At 38.5% G+C, this 25,446-nt stretch overlaps 2 protein-coding genes across 4 annotated transcripts in view; one reads left to right on the top strand and one right to left on the bottom strand.

The window, feature by feature from the left end:
- Positions 1-491: 491 nt before the first annotated feature.
- LOC144020680 (inactive rhomboid protein 2-like) lies at positions 492-25,314 on the top strand. 3 transcript variants are annotated; one of them, XR_013283941.1, is made up of 20 exons: positions 492-716; positions 8,011-8,160; positions 12,202-12,353; positions 12,448-12,631; positions 12,741-12,941; positions 13,228-13,356; positions 13,607-13,716; positions 14,263-14,481; positions 14,636-14,747; positions 14,925-14,999; positions 15,083-15,244; positions 15,510-15,595; positions 15,715-15,778; positions 15,866-15,960; positions 16,074-16,149; positions 16,239-16,339; positions 16,789-16,942; positions 21,677-21,744; positions 23,104-23,476; positions 24,724-25,314. XR_013283941.1 is itself a non-coding variant. In XM_077524392.1 (18 exons), the coding sequence occupies exons 2-18, from the start codon at positions 8,023-8,025 to the stop codon at positions 21,713-21,715; spliced, it is 2,097 nt and encodes a 698-aa protein (XP_077380518.1). In that variant the 5' UTR covers positions 492-716; positions 8,011-8,022; the 3' UTR covers positions 21,716-22,246. The 3 variants fall into 3 exon arrangements, 2 of the variants coding, with proteins under 2 accessions (XP_077380518.1, XP_077380517.1); XM_077524392.1 differs by lacking the exons at positions 23,104-23,476; positions 24,724-25,314 and having other exon boundaries at positions 21,677-22,246; XM_077524391.1 differs by lacking the exons at positions 23,104-23,476; positions 24,724-25,314 and having other exon boundaries at positions 496-716; positions 20,491-22,246.
- Positions 22,552-25,446, bottom strand: part of aanat1 (arylalkylamine N-acetyltransferase 1) — a 3,279-nt gene continuing 384 nt past the window's right edge. The window contains exons 2-3 of the mRNA XM_077524400.1: positions 24,697-24,851; positions 22,552-23,459 (exon numbers count right to left, since the gene is read on the bottom strand). Coding sequence (XP_077380526.1) covers positions 23,154-23,459; positions 24,697-24,851 — 461 coding nt within the window. The 3' untranslated portion in view covers positions 22,552-23,153. The remainder of the gene's footprint in view (positions 23,460-24,696; positions 24,852-25,446) is intronic.

The raw sequence follows: 25,446 nt of genomic DNA, 5'->3' as shown, positions 1-25,446 counted from the left end.
CAGTAGGCGGGGGACACCCTGGACTGGTTGCCAGCCAATCGCAGCCTCGTATTCATACTGTCTCATATTATTCAAGTACAATATAGAAATTCAGTAGCATGACATTGACACAGCTTGTCGATTATACATTGACTTTTAATCCAGGGATGGGTTTTATTTAAAATGTCTTTGTAATATTAATAAAATCTATATTTCTAATTAACTTTAACGCAACGATTATGTACTAAAATGTAAACTTGTTTATTTTACAATGTCAGTTAATTTACTCTACACCACACCAACCACTTATTAATTGGAAATTAATAAAAACAAGGAATGAATACAATTTAGCAATTAAAAATGGGAAATTCTGACAAACATGTCTGTTAACTATATCCAGAGACATGAAAAAAAAAAAGTGTAATAAACTGTACAGCCAGGTATTGTCGAAAACACAACTAAGGAAATTTATATTTAATACCCAAGCGATACTTTGGGTTGGGGGCGGTGTTGACAGTGCTGGCGTCCGTCCAGCTCGCCTCGTCTCCGGATGAGGTCAGTTGAAACTCCGCCTCCCGCTCCTGTGTGGTGCGGTTGCAACTAGTCAAACCAAGGATGTTGGAAGACACAAAGAGGGAAGTGCAGACATACCGGCGGACGCTTTGCCGACCGCCACGGTTTTTGGCTGATAAATACCACCTGCTCATGAAGAACAGATCGGCCATTCATTATCACAGGTGAGTCGAAAGACCTTTAGGTGTTGAGGTTACAATAATTTTGTAACAGGGTGGTAAAAAAAAAAAAAAAAAAAAAGTTAGCTTCAAGCACTGTTGGCGTCGTTAGCGGGCTACTCGTGGAAATGCAAAGTAGTCAAGCTGTGACATCACAAATAGCTACCGTAAACCTGTTACAGTGCGGCAAACTAAAGTGAAATAAACGCACATTTCATAGAGAAAATGAACAAATCACTAATTCGAGTATGTCCGTTTGAATAGTTATCTTAACAGTCGCCGCTTTTCCTCATTAAAACCTTATTATCCTCCTAAACAAAAGACAATTTATTCTGTATCTGTGTTAGCGTTATCACAGCTGCCATGTGCTGTGACATTTCATTTGTGTGACAGCTCTTACATTTATTCTCCAAACTATGCGGGAGGCACCATTCAAACGCGGCCACGTGACTGACGTGGAACTCGTGTTTTGTTTGCATATAGCTCAGTGTTTCCTATGCTTTATGACTATCCTAATTTGGAAAAATCTGACGGCACACAAGAACCACAAAAATAAAAATTTATGAATGCTGAAATAATGATGACCTCGTCTTAATTTGGTCACTAATTTTTAGTGTTAATGTTGTGGTTGATCCTTCTTTTAGTAAATTGCAAAAAGCAAATCCAAAACTAATCTGAAACTCATGTCAGGTGAGAGTGAGGTACGCCGGATTTAGACAATTTTCCCCCGAAAATACTGAATTTAATGAGCTCAGGGGTGACTTGTAGTTAGAGCAAGCATCACAGACCCCCGACATACTGTTTAGAATAAATCCCACACCCCAACACTCAATTTAAGGTATATCACAAATCCCTGTAAGTATAATGTGTCACTTATCTAATACTTTTAAGTTACTTTTGTGAAAAAAAGTTAAATACATATTAGTGTTGTTCCGATACCGGTATCGAGAGAGGCCCTGATACTGCATAAAAGTGGTATCGGCATCGGCAAGTACAAACAAGTAACACGCCGGAACCATTATTTCCAACGCTAATATAGGACTTTGGATGCAGCATATTGTGTCTTGCTTGTGCACGACATTCATTGACGTGTAATGTGTTCACTGCATGTTAAGCCAAGATATCCTATTGGCCCTTGAATGCTCTGAACCAATGACATACAAATTTTTCCTGTTGGGGAAAAAACAGCAACCTAGGTATCGGTACAGTATCAGCATCAGCCGATACTGCAAAACTGGGTATCGGAATCGGTATTGGGTGGTCAAAAATTGGTTCCGACACTAGTAAATATAGCAAGACTACTCTTAGCTAAGGAACATCGACAACACCCCAGCTGTAGGGTAAGTTTGACCTCGTTGATTGCGCTCCATGGCTTCTGTCTATATAGTTTGACCCACTGTCACTGCTCAGTCATGACATGTAGGGTGTAACTCACACCTTCTGCATTCTTAAATTAAGAGAGGAAGTTATGTAGCGTGAACATAGCCATTCAATGGCTTTTGAAGCCATGAAATATGAACTTGGCAAGCGCTCTGCTGCTGCTCTTCTGCTGTTGGCAGGGAAACTATTCCCGAGTCTGAAACCCTCACTGGTAGTATTTCAGTAGCAGTGCTCACTGCACCCAAAGAAGTGATGTTTCTACAGCTAGTATACGCACCAAACCTAAAGAAAGAACACATGATTTGTTTCCAGGTAGAGTTACTGTAATTGTGTTGTCAATATGTTGAGAAGCTCCTGGATGAGATACAAGGCTCCTGCTTTGCTTAACATACTCCCTCGCCTGTGTACAGGTTCGGGCATGTCAACTCTTGTGGGAATGGTGCAATGTTTTGCACTGCCTCTGGCGTCGTAAAGTGGAATCTAGAGTCTTTTCCATTCTTTTGTAGTGAAACTAAACCCGTGGCTTCTGTTTTTTGTTTTTGTTTTTGTTTTGTTTTTTAAAACGTCGACACATTGTGTGCTAATGTCAGCCAAAGAACAAACAGATTTTGAGTCATTTAATATCAGGAGATTTGTCTGTTTGGAAGTGAAGAATGACAGGGTAGGATTTGACTGTTGAGACACTCCAAAAACTCACACACACCCACAGTTTTTGATGCATTGTGATTGCGCTCCTGCTGGCCTACGAACTGCATGCTTTGCCATGGTCACGTGATGCCTACTGACCAGCGCTGACATTTTAGCCACATTTTAAAAGATTCAGTGAGAAATTTATCAGGAGGCCGGCTGGCTGCTGTTTCACGAACACGTGATTGTCTTGAAAAGGTTTTGTTCAAGCACAGTGTTCCTTTTATTGAAATACTCTGCCAGCTGGTCCCTTATTACCGTCTGCACTACAGTGTCCTCGTGCTCTCACACAGGAGATTAAATGGTATAAAATGTCATATCATAATTGTAGCAACCAGTATTTTCATTAACTGTTTTATTACAATAGTGTTCAGAGAAATGTAAAAAAAAAATAATAATAATTTGTTTTTGCCTCCTCGACTGAGCTTATTTGAGGTTTTTGAGTTGCAAATATTAAGACACACGTGGATCAAACTCCAAATAGCTCTGACTGAATTTACAGTGAATTGCTTCACGGTGTTAGTAATGCAATTTAAGGCACTCCTACTCACTTGACAACGAAGAAGAAGAAGTGATGAGGGTCAGTTCCTCATTGAACTGACGACAAGGCAAACTTAAATGTCCCTTTCTAATGCGGTTAAATAAAGGCGCAAGCTTGCTTTCTAGTGACGAACATGTGAGTTCAACAGAATGTATGATGCGATCATGTTTGTGATCACAATACAGAAGAGAATGTGGAAAAAGGCAGTGTTACAGGAGGAAGGATGTTGTGCAATGAACTTGATTATTTCACAGTCGCATACAGAAAGCGCCCATCAGAAGCTTGTAGCATGTGAAATGATCACTAGCTTAATCATCGTAGATGCAAGTCGTCCAAATTGTTCTAATTTCAAAACAGCTTCCCCACAAGGATATGTTTAACCTGTTATGACTCATTTTTGCCATCATAAAATCTTCAACTCTTTAGGTAATGTTTTAAGCAACATTTTAACTTTAGTTCCCAATTCTTGTACATGTATAAAGAGAAGTTAATCACTGTGTTGACCACTATAACTCTATTTAGCCTATGCTGGACAGAATTAAAAATGTATTTAATGTATAGAAGTAAGTATACTTAAAATAAAAGCTGCCTGGTAAAATTCATTTGTATGTAATTTGCTCAACTAATGTACATCAGTAATATTGTACATGGATAAATATTTTTAGTCATGTTCTGTTGAACTCCTAATTGCATCTGCAATAAAAAGAATGCGTAGTGGTGTGAAAATGAACATTTAAAAAAAAAATATATTTTTTTTAACAAATTCACAAATTTAATGACGCCTGGTAACATTAATTTGCATGTAGGTTTCTAAACTTATGTACATCTATAATATTACACATGCATAAATATTTTTAGTCATGTTTTGTTGAACTCGTAATTGCAAGGATGCCTGTATCTTCAGATTCCAAAATGAGTAATTTTTAAACACACTATTTTGAAAAAAAAATTAGAACAAAATTTGTGAATTTAATGATGTGCTGTCTTATTATACACCACGTTTTTTTTTTTTTGTTTGTTTTTTTTTACACTTTATGGCGGATCGAAAATTACAAGCACTTAACCCTCAGTTAGTTGGTGCAGAACTAACTAAACGGTTGTATTTGACTTGGGCATCTTGGCGTCCATGAGCGGACTGGATGCACTATTATCGTCCACAGCACAAGCAGCACTCCCTGGATGGTTAAGCTTGGTACTGTATTTGGGTTTTGGTCAGTTCGTATTTTTCAATGTTCAATAAAGTATTAAAACAATAAGTGTGCTGTCATATGACAGTGCATCATTAGTGGTTGAGAATCCGTGTAGTTGGAGTCAAACATTTAGGTCCACCCCACGACCCACGTTGAGCCACATCTCGAACTGTAGGCTACTCTGCACTGCAGCCAGGACTGACTCAAAAATGGACGAAGCGTTTCCCAAATCCCAATTCCCATGCTTCTTGTTTTTATCACAGCCGCATATCCCGCCCCCAAACACACTGTTGATTTGTGATTGGTGAGTCGGCTCAGTGAAAAGCAGCGGTCTCGCTACATGATGGATTCTCAAATTTCACGGGGGTTTTCATACCGCTAGAATAGATGCATATGCATACATATGCATCAAGTGAAAAATCATCTCTGATTTAAGTTAATTCCTGTTTCTTACTAAACTGCTATAAAATGTATTGCATTTCGACCTGCATGTCAAGATCCATATTGGTAACTATGGAAGTAGTAGTTCAGTAAAACTCAGGAACTGAGCAGAAAATACACAAAGATGTGGAGGCGCCTTGTGTTGTTTCTCAACCTTGAGTCAGAGTGTGAAACATGCCAAAAATACACTGTGGGTGAAAAAATGTGGATGTCTTCAAAGCAGCCATGTGATACCTTCCTTCTATCTCTTTATTTTTATTTTCCATGTTCTACCTCTATATATTCTTACTATAAAGTATAAAATAACAACAGTTCTGCAGCTGGGTGTTTTCGCACATTTTCACACAGACATTGTTAGTTGTGAAATTTTTATGATTATATCTATCCATCCATCCATCCATCCAATTCTTCGCATTTGTTCAGCCTTTCCTGTAGAAAAACAGTAGGCGTGTCTGGGCCAAGTGGGGCTGACGGTTAGTTAATGAAGCATGCTTTTGTACTTATGCATTGTGTGCATTTGCAACAGCTGTGAATGAATGAGCGCAGCACAGGCCACATTGTGAAGGTGTTTGGATGAACCATTTGGGCATTTGTTGGAAAGGCTGTACGGTTTCCAGGTCACATGACTCGAAATTGATGATGCCAGCCAATGACATGTGACCCATTGGAATCTATGTATATCAGTTAGTGGGTGGCTGAGTTCTCTCCCACATCTGAAAGAGGATCAAACCCTCCATTGATGTCATGCAACAAACACTGTCTGTCTGTCTGTCTAAAGTATATGTCTGATAAAACAGCTACATATTTAATGACACACATAAGTTATTGTAGTAGAACTTATTGATTTCCAATCATCAGAAAAACTGTACTTTTTCTTATGCTACTAAAACAGTCATCATTTTTTAAAAGATTACAATATTTAAAAAAATGTGTTCACTAAAATAATAATTCCAAGAATTTCACTGATTGCCGTAAAAGGCTTCACAAGTGTCATAAGCACAATTTTACAAAGGTCCCGTCAAAATTCTGTAAATAATTTAAAAATAGTTACTTGGTCTTTAAATCAGATTGGGAAATTGAGAAAAATATATTTTAGGGAAAAAAAAAAAATTACTATACAGGATCCCAACTTTTTGCGGCCATCATAAGCATCACTGTTAAAACCCTGCTACAACACACTCCACAAATCTGACATGCTCTCAATGTACAAAGTATGTACATTTTCTGATTATATTATTATTTATAAACTCATCTCTTAATTATCACAAGAACTGGCTCTTATCTGTCTCTATCATTTGGGAGGAGAGAGGACAGTGGTCTACTACGTAAGTACTCCCCTCACCACTTGAGCGCTCTGTCCATTAGCAAAGCTATTTCATTATCTAAGTGGTTGAGTGGATGTATATGTTCCTCCATCTACTCATCTCGAGGGAGCAGAATTAGGATTTTAGATCAAGCTTGAAATGTTTATACACTTGAAGTGGATGCAATTGAAATATAACCACAATTGTCATTAAAAATGAAAATGGGTGGTGGTTGGCGTGCACACTACACAGTGAGTGAAATAATGTCGGCCTGTCTAGCAGAAAACTAGTCTATTGATTGAGCTGGTGTCAAGTTTCCCTGCCGCTTCCATTCCTGACACACACACCCTGAGCCCCGCATTGCTTTTATGGACCACGACGAAACAACAATGTCAAAGCTGTCCAGTCCTTAATGACGTAATGGATGAGCTTAGGACACTTAAGGGTGACTTCTATAGTTACTCCCATTACTGCGGAAGTACTCTGTGTCTTGCTTGGAGATATTTTGAACATACTCAAGTACACTAAATTCTTGTTTCTCCTCTTGACTGTGACTTTGGTAAAGTCAGGGGCAAGTACTGTCAAGTGGAGCCATATTTTCCTACACTTGAGTTGACATAATGTAATATGAATCATTTCATATGCAGGGCTCAGCCTCCCATCATTTTGTGCTTTCTGTCGCCATTTGGCATACTCGCCTGTCTTTTCATTGAAGTTACATTAGCACATACGCATTGAATCAGGATATATTCAAAGGTGAGTCAACTATTATGTACAGTATTATCTTCAGGTAATTTTAGAAGCCGACGATGCAGAGGAAGGGGGATGTGGATCTCTAACCAGCTGGAACACGATTGATCTTGTCTGCTGTCACTTGAACTACAGCTTAATTATGCTCCATCAGTTGAATTTTCTTTACAAGCCGATGCTGATGCAAATATGTGATTTTGAATTGCTGCTTGACTGAGCTGTTTATTTGTTCCACTGGTAAATCAGTTCAATCACAGAGTTATTTCCAGCCCCTGTTAAAGCTAACCCAATAAAAGCCAGTGATGGATGCAGTGCAAAACAGCTTGTGACAGCAGGGTTAGGATATTTGGAAATTAAATATGTAATTGAATTCCATTCTTAAAATAGAAACCGAGCATAAACACTGATACATCAGAGTTAATTGCAGCTTAAACCATGATAATGCCGCTTTTTGTTTGGCTTGTGGTGAATCGTGTCGGATGTTATTCTGTTTCCTTTTTTATTGGCCCCCTTATAGGCTTTTGAAAAATTAAAATTGGCAGTGTTTTTTGAGAAGATAAACCTGGGGGAGAGCCAGTTACTGCTGCTGTGCATGTCTGCATACATACAGACAGTATAATGGAAATAGTTTCCTTTGGGAGCCATCATTGGTCTGGCTTTATGGATGACAGTGAGCGAGAGAGACAAAGAGATGGATAGATGCCTGAATTTGATACTTATGGAAATGAAATAATATTGAGAAATTTTAGTGATTTGCTTTTCCATCATCTTTGGAGCTCCTTGATGACAAGTCTGTTTTTCATATGGGCTTCATGTCAGCAACAGTATTTATTTTCCAATTGAGTGAACACTTCTGTGTGAAAAGTAAATTATATAAATTTTAGCTATTTTATGTCACAGGAGTTTATAGGCAAAGCCTAATAATAATCACTTCATTCATAGTCATTCATTTTACCAAGACTTGACCAAAAAAGTTTCACTCTTTACATTATTTTTCTCTTTTGCAGAACGTTGTCAGGATGTCATCGCAGGAGGGGGAAGATCCGCCTCCTGATGGGAAGAAGCCTGATAGCCGCCTACAGAGCAAGAAGCCACCCAGTCTTGTTATAGCAATACCGAAACCTGAAGAGATGATGCCCCATGACCCCACGAAACGGGTAGGTTGACTACTTCCACCTCAAACGCTTCCTCAGCACCCAGTCTTTAATGCACATTTAACATTTATAAAGGGTTTCACATTTAATGATACAGTTCTATACATACAAGAGTACCTCTTGCAGTTGTCTGGAATTATCACGTCCTCGCCAGAATGAACTTTGTTCTTGTGTTTGCCAAAGAACAAGAGGTTAAATCAACTGAGGCAAAATGGAGTGCATAACTGGGCTTCAACCAGCAGCACTACGGTTCATTCATTCTCAAGTAGTATGATGAGCAACATAGCGTCGCTTATGGGAAGTTGCGTTGCATCCTTGCAGACCTCCATTGTGGCACAACTTAGGACAGTGGTGTCCAAACTACGGCCCGGGGGCCATTTGCGGCCCGCCGTCCATTTTTCAGTGGCCCGCGACATAAGCTAAAAATGCCATTTGATTCAGTTCAAATACAATAAACAAAACAAAAATGTTTGGTGATTGTCAAAGTAAGAAGGGAGGGTAGCGAATAACAGGTGCCATTAAAGGTTATTTTAGTTCACTAAAACTAATGAAAAAAATAAAACTAAAATTCAAAAAAACAATATTGTTACCGAAATAAAATAAAAAGGAAAATGCTTTTTTAAAAAAACGAAAACTAATTGAAACTACATTTTATGTTTACAAAACTAACTAAAACTAACTATAATCATAGCAAACATGTCCGTCGTTTTAGTCTTTGGTAATTCATTTAATGCATGAGCCTTTGGGGATGATTTTAAATTTTTAGCAGATTTATTTTGATATAAACCGGAATAATGACATTTGAAAGTATGTCACACAGAATTGACGTCATCTAGCAGCAGCGAATAGAAAAGCACCTTCAGATGACCTTGCTCCCATGGTGTTTTTTAAATATTGCGCACAAGTAATACACATTTTAAAAAACAAAACAAAAAACTAATACTAATACAGAAACTAACTAACAAACTAAACTAAAACTAAGCATTTTTTTTTAAAAGAACTAATAAAAAGTAACAGAACCACCGTGAAAACTAATAAAAACTAACTAAAATGAAAAATTCCAAAACTATAATAACCCTACTGCCATATTACAAATAAATTGGTTTATATATTGTAGCATTTTTCTAAATATGCAAAAGCACAAATAAATTATTTGTACAATTTTTAGGATTAAACACAATTTATCATCATAACTTTATTATGATGGCATTATGTGGCCCTTGCATCCTTTTGATTTTTTGTATGTGACCCTCAAATGAAAAAGTTTGGACACCCCTGACTTAGGACAACGGCAGGGAAACAGTTGTTCAGAACATTCAGGGAGATTGATCCATTCCATTTATCCATCCATCCATTGTCTGTACCGCTTATACAGTCAAATATACAAAATAGCAATGCATCAATTTTCATTGCTCAATAATTTTCCCCGTAGTGTGCTCATTCACAAATCTTCACAACAAGTCACTATGGAATTGTGACTCAAATGTTCAAAGAGTTAATGGCAAGAGGAAAGAAGCTAGGGCCATTCTAGTTGGAATTAAAAACAACAATCAAGACTATGTATTATTATTTTTAAAAGTATTAGGCATTCAAGTACAGTATGTGTATCTCTTTTTGGCAGCGCAGAAGGGCATGTTTGGCAGCTGTCCATTAAGTTTGCAGGCAGGAGGCCAAACCTTTCCCCCCCTGCAGGCCTCTTGCTCTGAATACAAACATGCCATTTCAGTACCACTGAGCCCTTAAATTGTTCCGGAAGATCAGTTACTGTAGAAACCATGCATACATTTGTTACCAGGTATTATCCAAGCAACCACTTGCTCTTGTTACCTTACCAGGGACGTTTAATTTAGAAAGGCTGTGCTCCATGGTCTACTTAAAATTGTAAACAAGTTGAGAAATATTTTGTTCAGTCTATAAAATAAATAGTGTACTGTCCCCAGCCCCCACACATACCAAGCATGCTGGAAATTTGTAATGTAATGTTTCACTGTTAAAAAAAATATTCTGTTGTAATAGTGGCTATAGTAAGATTTGTGCTTCAGGTCTGTGCTGTCATTAACAATATGTTATTAGCTAAATAATACAAATTAATATTTCATTTTACAAAAATATACAGTCATACAAAGTACTTTTTCTTTTTATTTGTTAGATTGTGAGATTATTAATAAAGTATTAATTATTCAAGTGATAATTAATTGCTGTAAGTTCTGCTGCTTATTATTTTTTTTTTCCAATAGAATGCTTTATTATTTTCCCTGTCAGTTCCCTTTTAGTTCACTTCCAGCCCCATTAACCTAACAGTCAGGAAGCCCATTACCCTCACCATCTAAATGAGTCACTTATGGTTGAACTTGCTTCTTCTCACTTGATTACATAGCTTTGTATCGACTGCAGTTGTATTGGACTTCTTCCAGATGTTTTGTCTTTTCACAAAAAAAACAACCCAAAAAAACAAAACAACAACACAAGATGTGTAGCCCATTTTTGGCAGTGCTCAATCACCCCTAAAAACCAAGGAAAAATGTAGATTTTTCTTTTTAATCTTAGTGTTAAAACTATACAGTACCTGGTAAATGTAATATTTAACAACAAAAATACAGTAAGATCCCACTTTTGCCTCAAGCATGAGCTGCACGGTTATACCTTCAAGTCATATGGAGTGGTGTGAGTGAGTAGCTATAAATAAACAATATTTGGCAAATTTCTCACCCACTCAATATCAACACACTATTATAATACTGGGCTTGATTTTTATATTTTGGAATAGATAAGAGTAAGCTGACAGTTTTTCGTGTGTGTCTGCGCGCGTGTGTACACGTATCGTACAGTCTGTGTGAACAGAGAGATAGCTTCATCATGTAAGATTGTTTCCTGGGGGGAAAAAAAAGGCAGGTTCAGGTAAGAGTGTTTGATGAACGAGAAGGATGGTCAAAAGATGTATTAATGTATTGATTTTTTTTTTCTTTTTAAATCTCTTATTAGACATAAAACACAGTTGTATCTATTGATTAGGAGTGCTCCAATCACATGGTTTTATGCTGTCCATTTTGATACCAATTAAATGGATTAGCTTCACATTTTTCAGTTTTAAAGCTGGCAATTATGTTTTTGTTTGATCAATTAGATTCTAAAAAATTATATCCAAATATCCATCCCTTTATTGTACAAAAACAGGACATTATTTCAAATTGACAGTGCAGAAGATAGATTGGTCTGTAATGTGCAGTATTAAGGAAAAGTGGAGGAGCCAATACACTGCACAAGCTGGTCTCTAGTTGGCTGCAATTTATTTTTTTGTGATCAGCAATGGAAAGCATTGACCGACATTGCACTTTTCGCCGGAAATCGGCAGATCACGATTCGTGGCTGATCGATCGGTGTACCACTACTATTTATGCATCTATTCTAACTAGTGAAAAAGGCCTGTTTGCTTCAGCTGGGATTTGACGAACGTGACCCAAAAATGCATAAGTGGAAGGACAACATGGCATGTAGGAAAATGTAACCACAGTGCCGCGATTGTTTGAAAACTAAGCCCGCCGTGGCATACCTTGTTTTTATACATTTTATGATGTTTGTGTGCATGCATGCATGTGAATATCTGTCTTATAAAGCTTAATGTTGTACGTGATTGTGGGTGCGCATTCTTTTGAGCGGCAAAATGGGAAGCCCCCCATCCTCTCACCTCATCCGTCAAACCATCAGAGGTGCTCTGAAACTATCAGCACCCCTAAACTTCTGATCCTAAAATCCACAATGCAAAAATATATTAACATTTTAATCACACTGAAGTTAGGTTTTCTGCCCAGACTGAATTAATTTTCAAGTAGCTAGTAGATTTGAAAGAAAATCTGAACGTGTTGTTAAGAACATGTTAAATTCGGTTTGCTCGCCTCATGATTGTTTTTTTGCAGACTACTCTTTGCAAATAAACCACTGAGAAGTAATTAGTTTCTTTTATTTTCCTTCTTTTTATAATTCATTCCAAACAGCTTAAAACTTTCTCCCATCTGATTTAATTGTTGCCTTTATTGGTCTGGATAGCCCCTTCTGTCATCTTTGAAGAAAAACATGAGTGGCCAAGCAACCAGCTCCGTGTCAGAGAGTGTCAGCGGAATCGGAGATGGAGGCCGGTCAGCTTCAGAGAGAAGGGAAAAGTTTGGAAGACAGACATCACTCTCACAGAGTATTCGCAAGTAAGAGCATATTGACTGAGCAAAAGCCTCTGACCTCACTTATGGACGCTTATCAGGTAACGCTTTGTCCGCCATCTTTCCCCTGTACCTGCAGGAATACGGCCCAGTGGTTTGGGGTAGGAGACGACTGTGAGACCAAGCAGCAGGTTTGGCATAGGAAGAGTATGCGCCACTGCAGCCAACGTTATGGCAAGCTGAAGCCCCAATTCAGAGAGCCTGACACGGCCACAAGCATCGATCAGAGCCTGGAATCACCAGCTCCACCCAAGATGCCTAAGGTACTATGTTGTCAATCAGACATGTCAACATAGTGCACACCAATTAAGTCTCCAAGTTACTGTTTATCATCTTCCTCGAGAATATCTCATTCCTCCTCTGATTTGATAGATTGTGGACCCGCTGGCACGGGGTCGAGCATTCCGTTACCCTGAGGACATAGACGTTCGTTCCCCCAAGGCTCCCATCACCCCTGGGGTCACCTCGCTCAGCTCCTTCACAAGCCAGCGCTCTGGGTACAGTCGCTTCCCCAAACGAAAGAGGGAGTCCGTTGCCCGCATGAGCATCCGTGCTGCAAATAACCTGCTGAGGGTGGGTACAACTCCAGAAAGCGTGCGTGTGTGTGTTTATTCATGGATTCTAATTGTTATTAGTCACAGAGTTGACCGTTATTCGAAGCATTAGGTATAGTACATTTGATCGTGGGAAAAAAAAAAAGATCTATTATTATACTTGAAAATGAACTTTATATTTACTGTGACGTAAACTCCAAGGATTTCCAACAATCCAGCGGAAAACTACTCTGCATATTTCATGCCTAGACGTTAAATTTAATAATCAATTCCATGTCTCGCGTGTGTGTGTTTTTCCCCGCCAGGGCCGAAACGGCTTAGCGGGTTCCCTGATAGGTCGCAGCTTTCCCAGGAGGAGCTTTGTCAGGCCCAGCTGGCTGGACGATGAAGCTGTGGACTCGGCAGACATGTCTGAGTCACTCTTTTTTAGCAAGGTCAGCCAGAATGTAGAGTAAATATTCAGTCATTACCCATTTATTTTCCAAACTGCTTAACCATAATTTCACTTGTGTTTATTTATTTATTTATTTATTTATTTATTCATTTATTCATTTGTTTATTTTATTGCTGCAAACCTATCCATCACTCTCCTCTCTGACTCTGAACCACAAAACATTGTGACAGGCAGAATAAATGGCTTCTCATCTTTAGCTAACGATACCCCCTGCTGAAACTTCTTTGTAGGTTGATGTCCACGATGAGTTGTATTCTATGACTGATGACGTATTTGAGTCACCACCACTGTCCGCTGCTTTTGCTCCAAGTGAGGAACAGGACCAGAAATTCTCAAGCCTGTGAGTAAAACCACAATAGCCAAATGATTTTAGGAAGAAACATTTCATGATTTAAAAAAAAAAAAAAAAAAAAAAAAAATTCGACTGAAGTAAAATGGTCATGATGAATGAATTTTCCATACATATACAGTGGATATAAAAAGTCCACACACCCCTTTTTTTTTTTTTTTTTTTTTTTTTTGGGATATAGAAGATAAACCCAAGATAGATCATTTCAAAGCGTTTCCACCATTAATGTAACCTATAACGTACAGTTAAAAAAAATAAATAAATACGTATATATTTTCATGATGTGAAATAAAAATAAGATCTTTTGACTGGGGCTCGATATGTATTGAAATCAATACATCACCAATCACTAACCAATCACATTTAAACTCGTGTTGACCATTATAAGTCTCTGTGATAAATTCCATATGACTTTTTTTTTTTTTTTTTTTCCAGCAACTTTGTACAACCACTGTAGAATCTGTGTCAATGTATATGATTTATTATGTCTTTAAATGTTATTTGGTCTTTTCTCTCCCCCCCCAACGCCATACCTAGTAAGGATGTTTCTCGAACACCCCGCACGCCAGCAGCGGTGCAGGAGAAAAGCCATCCTCGACGCGGCCGTCGTATCGCTTCCCAAGTGAAGCACTTTGCTTTTGATAACAAAAAGCGCCACTATGGAATGGGCGTCGTGGGCAAGTGGCTGAACCGGCACTATCGACGCAGCCTCAGCAGTACCATCCAGAAGCAGTTGGATGACTTCGATAGCCATAGGTTGGGATTGAATTCTTACTTGATATAAAATTGACTTGCAAAGCCCACCACAAAGAGAAGGGAATTTAACACAGTCAAATTAGTGTTTGGTGGGGCAAAACATTTAAGTACACATTTTTAACTTCATGCTTCATGTCATCATTTGTGTTTTCAGGCCTTACTTTACCTACTGGATCACATTTGTCCATGTCGTAATCACGTTACTGTCCTGCTGTACTTATGGTTTTGCCCCTGTGGGGTTTGCACAACATTCGAAAACAGAGCTAGTAAGTGAATTTCCAAATATCCTTTTTCTTTTTACCAATACTAAAAGATTACTTTGCCTTTCTTTAATTTGTAATTTTTCCCCACAATATGTGACTATTTACTAGTGCACCTTGTGAAATCTGTTGCAGTCATGTTGTCTGATGTTGTTCATTGCAGCAATATGTCGCCCCCTGCAGGTGCTGAAGAATAAAGGCATCTATGAGAGTGTCAAGTACATCCAACAGCAGAACTTTTGGATCGGCCCGAGATCGGTAAGTGTCAGTTCCTATGCTGTATTTTACCAAGCACGAGTGAAGACCCACTAAAAAATAATAGTTATTTCCTCTCTTCTCAGGACGACCTGATTCATTTGGGAGCCAAGTTCTCTCCATGTATCCGCCAGGATAAACAAATAGTTCTTCTCATCCAGAAGGCCAAAAATATGGAAAAAGAATCTGGCTGTTGTGTTCAGAATGATAACTCTGGATGTGTGCAGACTCTCAGCTCTGACTGCTCTGTATGTTGTTCAGTACATTGACACATCTGTTTAAAACAACTTTATTGTCTCAAAACTCGCCAGCACGCACTGAACTCATTCTGGCACGTGCACATTTAATCTTTTAAACTGTAATCCATGTGCAATACTAATTATTCTCAACACACTCTTTCAAAAGTATACAGCTGAATCGTTATATGAATTAATTCTATTTCCTGAAATATGCCTTCTACATTAGAATTGTCTTGTGATTTATGTTGGATCCTATAACAAATTGTCCCTACAGGAAACACTGGCCACATTTATCAAATGGAACAATGAGCTTGTGGACATCCGCAGATCTTCTGGCTCTGTCTGTCACCAGGATCCCAGGTGAGCGCATAGACATGCATTTGTGTCCAGATCGCATTAATAATATCATATTGAGCCTACGTAATTGTCAAAGTGGGACTGTATCGTTTCAAATCTCCTCCCTGCCTCACCGTGTGAAGAATATGTGAAGAGCCTGCGTCTCAACAGCCTCACATGTGGCCAGATGACATCACCCAGTGGCCGGTGAGAAAGTTGTAATGTTGCGGAGGAATTGTTTTGCACACTTGTAATCTGTTTTGGGGCCATTCATGCTTGTGTTTGTTTGTTCAGGTATGCACACATCCCAAAAAGGCGAATAATACCGGCTACCGGCACATGGACTGTAACATCAAAGGGAGACCTTGCTGCATAGGCACGAAGGGCAGGTGAGACCTTGCTACGTCTACTTTTTGAATGACGACAGTGCCTGCTGCAGTCATTAGGATGTGAGATGTTGAGTATGAGCTTGTCAAAATGAAATGATGTCCCGTTCCTGTAGGTGCGAGATTACAACCAGGGAATATTGCTCTTTCATGCATGGCTACTTCCATGAGGATGCCACACTGTGCTCACAGGTAGAGTGAGTATGTCAGTCAATGTGCACAATTTACATACGTGGGAGTGTCTTAAGTGCTTTTTTCATTCATGTGCCAACTTTCTGCAGGTCCATTGTCTGGATGATGTTTGTGGCTTGCTTCCCTTCCTAAACCCTGATGTGCCTGATCAGTTTTACCGTTTCTGGTTATCCCTTTTCCTCCATGCTGGGTATGCACTTCCTCAATTTCCTTTTTTTTTTTTTTTCTAACATACATTTGTTGACCTACATGTTGCTACAAAATGAGGTAATCTGCATAAAAAGTTTTACAATTGCTTGATTCCGCACAGTAAACTTTAATTTTTCTCAAACAGTGTGTTAAACCTTTTTACTTAAGTATGTCAGCCTCCTTCAGAATTATAATTTTTAGCATTATTTCTAAATTCCCCATAATGCCTTAAACTGTTCACACGTGTGACCCTTAAATGCTCATGTTTCTCAGCACGTGAGGACTCCCTGAGTTTTATTTTGAAGAAGTCAGAGAGCTTAATTTAAAAATGTATATATATATATATATATATATATATATATATATATATATATATATATATATATATATATATATGTAGATGTTGTATATAGTTGTGCTATTCTCAGATTGATATTTGTATGTGTTTAGGTTACTACATTGCATGGTATCAGTAGTGTTTCAGATGACCATTTTGAGAGACCTGGAGAAGTTGGCTGGTTGGGTGCGCATCTCTGTCATTTACATCTTGAGTGGTATAACTGGAAATCTTGCCTCTGCCCTCTTCTTGCCATACAGAGCTGAGGTAAGTTTCTCTTTGTTGAATGCATGCTTGCATAAATGAATAAAACTTGGCATGATTGATTTCTATTATTCTTTTAATGTATCAAATATATTTAAACATACAATTTTTCTGCCCAAACAAAAGCATTTAGAATATAATATAATCATCTGTATAAAGACTATGTGCACTTTTTGTTTGTATAGTGCAGTGATCAGGAGGGAGCAACAATTTTTCATAAATGCTACTGGGGCTCCACATAGGACCGCACACTTCCTAACCATACAGTTGTGCTCATAAGTTTACATACCTCAAGTTTATGTAAACTTTTGAGCACAACTGTATGTATGATGAACAATGTCATTTTAAATAAGGACAAAATTTGTGCAATTGTGCAGATATATCTGTTTTTATTGAACCAATGTGCTGAATACTTCACAACTGTCAAAGGTTTTACATTAAAAAAAAAAAAAAAAAAAAAAGACAACATACACAGGTTCCAACGTAGTAGTAGGAAATAGGAGCAATGTCTGCCATCTAATGGTGAACACTGTTATTACAATGCAAAACTGCTATTTTCCCAAATTAATTGGGGGCTACTCAGTGTATGGGCGTCATGCAGACAACCAGTTACACATCCCTGGTTAACGGTCGATAATAGAGTGTCAACAACTGTGTGTTCTGTGCTTCCTTCAATATCATAAAATACAAATTGGTTACTAAATAATCCTAACAAGTACATAAACAACATGTTGATCACAACATCACAACAGTGTCACTGACTGGTGGAGCCATTTCCTCATATCCGCTGTTGTTGTCTGGTGTTTTTCCTAGTGTTCCCACTCACTGGTTTAAAGCGACTTAGTTCACTAACTGGAGAAGGTTTCCCACTCTGAGGATTATCAAAGCGCATTTAACCTTCCATTTACTCAAGTGACAGACAGACCAGTATTGCAAATAATTATATACCTCACATGAGCCTTCAGCCCATGATAATTCACATGATCAGTGCACTGAAAATTAAATATACTTTTTTTGTGTGTTTACCGACACATTTCACCCATACCAAAAAAATATGACCAGCACACATTTATCATGAAAGAAAATGCACAAATATACACATTTAATCTATTTATTGAATTTACAGGAAGAGGAATTTTGACAGATTGTGTGCCTCTGTCACTTACCCTACATAGAGAAATGATGACAGTTCGATAATTGCTCTATTAATCTGAAAGCTGAGTGTGTGCGTGGAAAAAAACACGTTCAAGATTACCTACTTTCTATTGGCAAGCCTGTTTTCTCATGTGTTTGTGTGTGTATGTCTGCAAAGGGCCACTTTCTCCCTTTTTTGGGATTAGTCTAATACCTTTGTGTGGCCAAACAAAGGCCATTGCTAACTGGGATTATTTACCGTTCTGCACAGATACAGTTGCTGTGTAGCTGAGATGGTTCTGGTATGATTTCTTGTCCTCACACCTTCTTGTGCATTAAAAGCTCATCCTGGCACCCATGGAAGCATTTTAGAACAATATAGTGGATGAGAAATATTTACACAATTCACTCATGGTATAATAAATATTTACCGTACTTGAAGCAGTAATTTAAATATTTTCCATGTGAAGTTAGCAGGAATTCAAATGAAAAAAATAAAAAATAAATGATGCATTATTTAACTTCAATCTGTTAAACTAAAAAATCATGTTTCCAAAAACTTTCTTTGGGAGGTTTAGTTGTGGAATTTTGGAAATGGCCCACGTTGGAAACCTTCCATGGGAACTCATTAGAACCAGACCAGGCACGAGTTACCTGAAATGTAATTTTGCTCCATCAATTAGCATTATCGATCCATTTTGAACCATGTGTGTTTTTTCTCGTCAGCTTGTTGCGACGTGATGTAGTTTGGATTGTGACGCGCCGTGACGTGAGAGAGTCATGTCTAACTCTCCTATAAACTAACCAGCTCACAGGTCTCCACACACCAGGAATACTCACAGGAAGCACAGCACATGACAGTAAAGCCACTTAAGGAGGTGCTATAAGTGGATTAACCTTTGACGGTTAAGAAGACAAGAAATTGCTTGAATAACAACTTGTGTACAATACCACGAATGTACACACGTCGCAGATTTTTAGACAGATTGCATCGACCTAAGATGGTGAAAGTGAAGAGTGAGAGGTCCATGCATGATTTGTAGGCAGAACCCAGTAAGAGTAAATGAGATTGCTCGTCTTCTAAAAGTTTGATCTCAGCCAATCACAAGTGACCGCGTTGTGCGTTTGGAACGTGTCAGCCTTGCCGTCTGGGCTGTGTGGGTGACATGCTGCGCATCGTTGTTGTTTGTAGAAGTTGGTTGTCTTCACAGATTAGCCATCTGCCATTTTACGACCAGGCAAGACTCCAAAATCAGCCCCAACGTCATTTACACTAATCTTCTCACCTTTACAACGACGTTCTCCCCACCACACGACCAAACCCCTAGTCTGTGTGTAGGTGCAGTGAAGTCATTAAAAATTATTGATGCTGCCTTTCTGCTTCATCTCAGTAAAATCTTAATCTCAGTAAAAATGTTTAGACCGTCGAGTTGTTTATCAGCATGTCCAGTAATTTGTATTAAATCATGTTTACTCTCAGGATTAGGTCCCCTAATGAGGGGCACCGTGAGTCAAGTCGAATGAATGTGGACATACTTTTCTGAACCTCTTGTTGAGAAATTGTATCAAGGTTTTGATACATGTGGTCCTTTTCTTTTTTTTTCTTTTTTAAGAATTATTCAATTTTCCAATTGTCATTAATTTTTCAAATGCTCTATTAATTTCAATAACATGCAAAAATGTTCTATCACATCAACATTCGTTTCGAATATAACCATAGGTCTCGTAATGGATAATTATATTACAATATTACTCTGGTTTCACTTCACCTTAGAGAAGGCTGACATGTTTTGTTGCCATCTTTCTGTTACGGACACCTGAAGGAGAAGAACATTGCGAATGTAGCAATTGGTTGTAGGCTTGTGAAGTGTGGCATCATGCTACGAAACGCACGTGTTTCGAACTTAGGTCGTTGCATTCTATTAGTTCACCACTAGATGGCAGAAAATTCTACTCAGTGTCTCATTAAAGGAAATGATATACCTGTCTGTGATTGGCTGGCAACCAGTTCAGGGTGTACCCAGCCTACTGCCCAAAGCCAGCTGGGATAGGCTCCAGCACCCCCATGACCCTTGTGAGGAGCAAGCGGTTAAGAAAACTGATAGATGGATGGATGGATGGATTGATATGCCTGTTGTATAGTTGGGATAAGGAGTAACAAAAGACATTTTTCCAAAACATTGTTAATGTTAATATTGAAGTGGGCACAGGCAGCAATGATTTTTCAGTGTTCATAGTTTGAATGAATCTTTGACTTTGTATTCAGATCTCTGTACAGGATACGTTGCTTAAATAAAAAAAAATAAAAAAAAAGTTTTATATCTAGTTCTAAGTATCCATTTGTCTTCTTGTGTGTGAAGTGAACATGGCCTACTGGTAGGTGGATGATGTCACAGTATGTTTCTCTGCCCCTCCAGGTGGGACCAGCAGGATCTCAGTTCGGCCTCCTGGCGTGCCTGTTTGTTGAACTCTTTCAAGGTTGGCAGATGTTGGAGAAACCGTGGAAAGCTTTTTTCAAACTCTTGGGCATTGTTTTTTTCCTCTTCTTGTGCGGCCTTTTGCCGTGGATCGACAACATCGCTCACATTTTTGGCTTCCTCAGCGGCATGCTGCTCTCTTTTGCCTTTTTGCCCTACGTCACATTTGGAACTTTTGACAAGTACCGCAAACGCATCCTCATTGTCGTTTCGCTGTTGGCCTACTTTGGACTCTTCTCTTCACTTATTGTTTGGTTTTATATTTACCCCATTAACTGGCACTGGCTGGAGCATCTCACGTGCCTGCCCTTCACGAGCAAGTTCTGTGAAAAGTACGATATTGATCACGACATTAACCATGTTGTGCATTAGTCTCTGTGAGCAAGCTAACCAATGACAATCCAGGTTTTCTAAGTGTCCTTTAAATCTTTGGCAATCGTGACTTTTGTGATGGTTGGTTTATCAAAGGTATCCGGCAGAGTCTGATGATTCACACACTTCCATAAAGGTTTGGCTCCACCAGTATTTACTTGGTGGTGGGCCAATGGATCGTTAGACGCTGATGATGGGAAAATTACTCAGGACCTCAAATGCAAAAAGCTGGATGAAACCAAAGAAGCTTCGCAGGTTTTGTTCAGCATTTGAAAGGGAATACAAGAAAAGACTGGTTTAGTGAAAATGGGTACCACCTTTATCAGGTTAGATGAACTGGATGTCTAACATTGGGTTAAACACTATATGGACAGATCTACTATGACGCTTACGTTTCCTTGAAGAGGTCCTCTTGGCATGCCAATAGTCTTTGAAAAATTACATTTTTAGGTCGACAGAAGGTAATGCGGTGAAAGTGTAACAGTGGTGGACTGAGGTAAATGTGCTAAACCACTTGTTGCCTTAAATTCACTGCCATTTTACCCACTTGTAGTTTAGTTATGTAAGGTTAGCATCCGTCATCAGTCATTTATCCTAGCACCAACGGATCAAGATACGGAATTTGGATGATTATAGTCGTCAGTATCTGTAAATCCAGCCCCGAGCAGTCCCAAATGACAAAGTGTCATCTTAAGTTATAGGTCTCGTTTTTGTTTTTCTGTCTAGAAAGCCTTTGAATGTTTATTGTGTGCAGTGCTGTGGCAGCATCGCCGACAGGGCAGTCTGGCTATGAGAGGTCGTGCTGAAGGATTAGCGAGCTAAGTGAGTTATGAGATTTATCACTTCACTTGCTGGTCATTTGACATCATGCAAAACATGAGATGTATACGCATATAATAACTTATTGTATGTTTTTTTTTTTTTTTTTTTTTTTTTTAAACACATTTTAACCAGTTTTAACAGCTCTGTTTCAAATGTCCTCTCTTTTTAGCCCCAAAATTGTACGAAAAGGGCAAACAATCACTTTCACCTGTTTTAAGGAATCGTGCACTGTGCCTTTTTTTTTTTTTTTTTTTTTTTTGAAAGCATGTGAATAATTAATACACCGAAATCAATTATGACTTCACAGCAGCTAAACTAATGTTTGCACTGGGAACAAATGACTTCTTTCTTGGCGAGAAACAAAAAGGGAAACATGAACATTGTTTTTTGTCGTCAAAGCTCTACTTTCCATTTTCTTTAAATTAATTTGAAAATCAATGTATTTTAAAGCAATCATGTAAAAATAAATGACACTGTATTTATAAGTGTGTCTTGAAATGAATGTCAATTTGTTTTATTGCACTTCTGTAATTGAAATGGAATAACACTTGGTCATATTAAGTAGCTGCAGGTGTGCTCATAAGTTTACGAAAAGGTATGTAAACACAAGTCATAAATTTACGTAGGGGTATGTAAGCTTATGAGCACAACTGTATGTGTCACCAGTAGTTGGCAGACATACAGTTGCTTACATACCCTGTAAACTCATGAGCACAAATGTATGATGAACAACTTAAATACCTGAATATATTTTTGACAAAATATGGACTAGGTAGTTTTTTTCAAAACACATTAACACTGACAAACTCGAAAATATATCCTTTATTATCTCAATAACAAAACATTACAACAGTATTTCAAACAGTTGTCTTGATTCAAGACTTAAGGAGGCACAGATGATGAATATCTTCAACGGAGAAGGCATGATGCTAGAAGGGTTCATATTGAGTGTTCTATTTTCTATGATAGTATTTTTATTAATCTGAATGTGCCAGCACCTTTAGTAACTTGTGGCCACATGGCGAAGACAAACGATGTGGACAGAGTATTGGGACGTCTGAACGTAGCATTATACTTACAAGACTAATCATAAATGTCCGGCATTTATCAAACCACAGTTTAAAGACGTTGCAATTATAAACACAATATAAAACCTTTATAATATATTTTCCTAATGAGTGCATTCTTTCAGACCTTTTTATTTTTTTAACAATGTATTGTGTTTTTTTTTTTCTTTTATTATTTTTTAATGCCAGACGGTTTGTTCCACTTCCAAGGCTGAGAGCGGATCACCCTTTATCTCTCAAAGAAATGATCACTGAGCCTGACATCCCCTCAAACTGTTCCTTTTCCAACCAGGGGCCTGCCACTGGCATCCATCCTGAGAAAAACCACATCAGTCTCAATTCTCAATATCCACTGTTGCGACGCATGAAGGCATGGCCCCTGACCGGGTAGAACATTTCAATGAAGGTGAGCGGCCCCACTGTGATCTCACTGGGACCCTGCACCTTGAAGCCCGACTTCTGGTAGAAGGGAACCAGGAAGTCCTCGCACATGAGCACAGCCCGCCGAACGTACGGCAAACAGCGGAGGTACTGCAGGTAGCGCCACATCAGGATGGAGCCTTTGCCCTGCTGGCGGAAGGTGCGGTGGACAGCCAGCACGTGGATGTGGACCGTCATGCCGTGAGGCTTGTGGAGGGTCAGGGCATCCTGGAAGACAACCACAGGTCAATTGGGAATGGGATTGTTAATATCCATTTATCCATTCACATTCAATGTGTGTCAGTAAAGTTTCAGGCCTGGTGCCACACAAAATACATTCCATATCCAGAATACAGGGTTCTTCTCTGTAGCTCAATCACGGCCATCTTGATGTCATCCACATATTCCACATTCGGTTTGGAAAAGAGAAAAATAAAAATCACACAGCCAGACAGGTCGGGGGAGTAGTGCTCCAGTATGGCGACTTCGTCCTGTAGCAACTTTCACCTCTTGTCACGCACTGAATGAAGCAAAAGGCGCAGGACGTCATTGTAGACGTGCCAGTTGATCGTACGGCCCGGGAAAACCTCAAAATTTGTAGTTTGGGTTTGAAATGTATATTTTGTGACAAATGTACTGGAACCTTTCTGACACACAATGTATATTGTGTAGGTAACCCTTGATTGTTGCCTGTTTTTTTTCCACACATTCTGGTATTACAGTCCTGCCATTTCACTTTTCTTTTCTTTTCTTTTTTTTTTTCTTTTGGTACAGTTCATAACTATTTTATTCTGCCTCTCGTTTTTGGGCGTGTAATTACACTGTGGACCACTAGATGATTGCACACTATTTGGTTTGACCGAGTGCAAATTTGACTAAAGAAGACGACTGAAAACCGGATGTAGGCCAACAGTATTTTAGTTCATGCTAATTTTTGCTGAAGGCTATGAATGTCGATCCCTTTCACTCATTAGACAGACAGATAAATGATGATTGTGAGAGTACAGGTGATTAAGTCGGCTATGTCAAAAGGCCCAGATACTAAATTCCACAGAAAATTTGAGGCAGGACCCAAATTGTGTGGACTCTTTGAGAAGAGTTTCAGTATTTTCACTTCACAAATATTGTGAAATATGAGTGAAATATTTCATGATTTTATTTTGTAACTTTGATGATAGCTTAAGACATTAAAATACACAAGATGATTTTTAATACATAAATTAACCTGCTGGAAAAAATATTTTCAGTTAAAACTGTATAATAAATATGTTTAATATATTTTCTTTTAGATGTTTAATATATAATATATATATATTATAATATAATATATAATATGTTTAATATATTTACTTTTCGAATTGAATTACTGAAGTGAACAAACTTTTCTAAGATATTCTAATTTATTGCCTTCCCTTGCACTACATGACAAGTAAACAGAAGTTACAGGTGTCGTACTCGTGCATACCATGTTAAGTCTCTCCCGGTCCCACAGTGAGCCGATGATGAAAGCCACCAGACGTCCCTCCTCGAACCAGCCCAGTGACAGCTCGGGACACAACGTGAGGAAGTGACGCACCTCGTCCAGCAGAAGTGGACATTCGCCAGACACGGAGATGAACGCTGTGTGTGTATACATGGACAAATTAAGTATGGCAAATGGTTGTAAACTAGGGATGTCCAAACATTTCCAACTCAAGCCCACATAACTGAAAAAATAGAAGAGAGGGGCCCCATTTTACCTTGTGAATCTTGAAACTTGCTTAAACCCAATTCAGGTCAGCATACATGTGCATTTAAACATCTATATATTCCTTTTCTATATTACTTATCCAATTAGTGTTGGAGGTCAGTTGAAGCCGAGGCCACCTGACTTTAGGTGAGAGGCGGGCTATACCCTGGATTGGTCGCTTGCCAACCCAACCGCAGGACGCGTAAACAACCACTCACATTAACACGGTGCAATATTTTGTAATATTTGAAATGAAAATAAGTGGGATGTCATATAATAAAAATGACAATTTTTAATTAACTTTACTATTAAAAAATATATAGAATTTAAAATAGTGCAATCTTGTAACATGCAGCAGTAGCTTTACTCGCTTACATGTTAAATTTTAATTATAACTGCTGTAGCTTTTAACCTTAATTTCTCATAATGGGCCTTGTGTATATGCAGCGGGTCAGAAATGGCCCCAAAGGACCCTCCTGTTAAAAG

The sequence above is a fragment of the Festucalex cinctus genome, chromosome 6, assembly GCF_051991245.1.
Source record: "Festucalex cinctus isolate MCC-2025b chromosome 6, RoL_Fcin_1.0, whole genome shotgun sequence".
Classification (NCBI taxonomy): domain Eukaryota; kingdom Metazoa; phylum Chordata; class Actinopteri; order Syngnathiformes; family Syngnathidae; genus Festucalex; species Festucalex cinctus.
The sequence above is the reverse complement of the archived record's forward strand: the minus strand, read 5'-3'. Positions and strand labels throughout refer to the sequence as shown.

What these genes read in the sequence shown, in the direction of transcription:
- LOC144020680 (XM_077524391.1), top strand. Translation starts at nt 8,023, where the DNA reads ATGTCATCGCAGGAGGGGGAAGATCCGCCTCCTGATGGGAAGAAGCCT. An exon ending in CCCATGACCCCACGAAACGG is followed by an intron (nt 8,161 to 12,201) that starts GTAGGTTGACTA and finishes TGGTCTGGATAG; the next exon opens with CCCCTTCTGTCATCTTTGAA. An exon ending in ATGCCACACTGTGCTCACAG is followed by an intron (nt 16,150 to 16,238) that starts GTAGAGTGAGTA and finishes AACTTTCTGCAG; the next exon opens with GTCCATTGTCTGGATGATGT.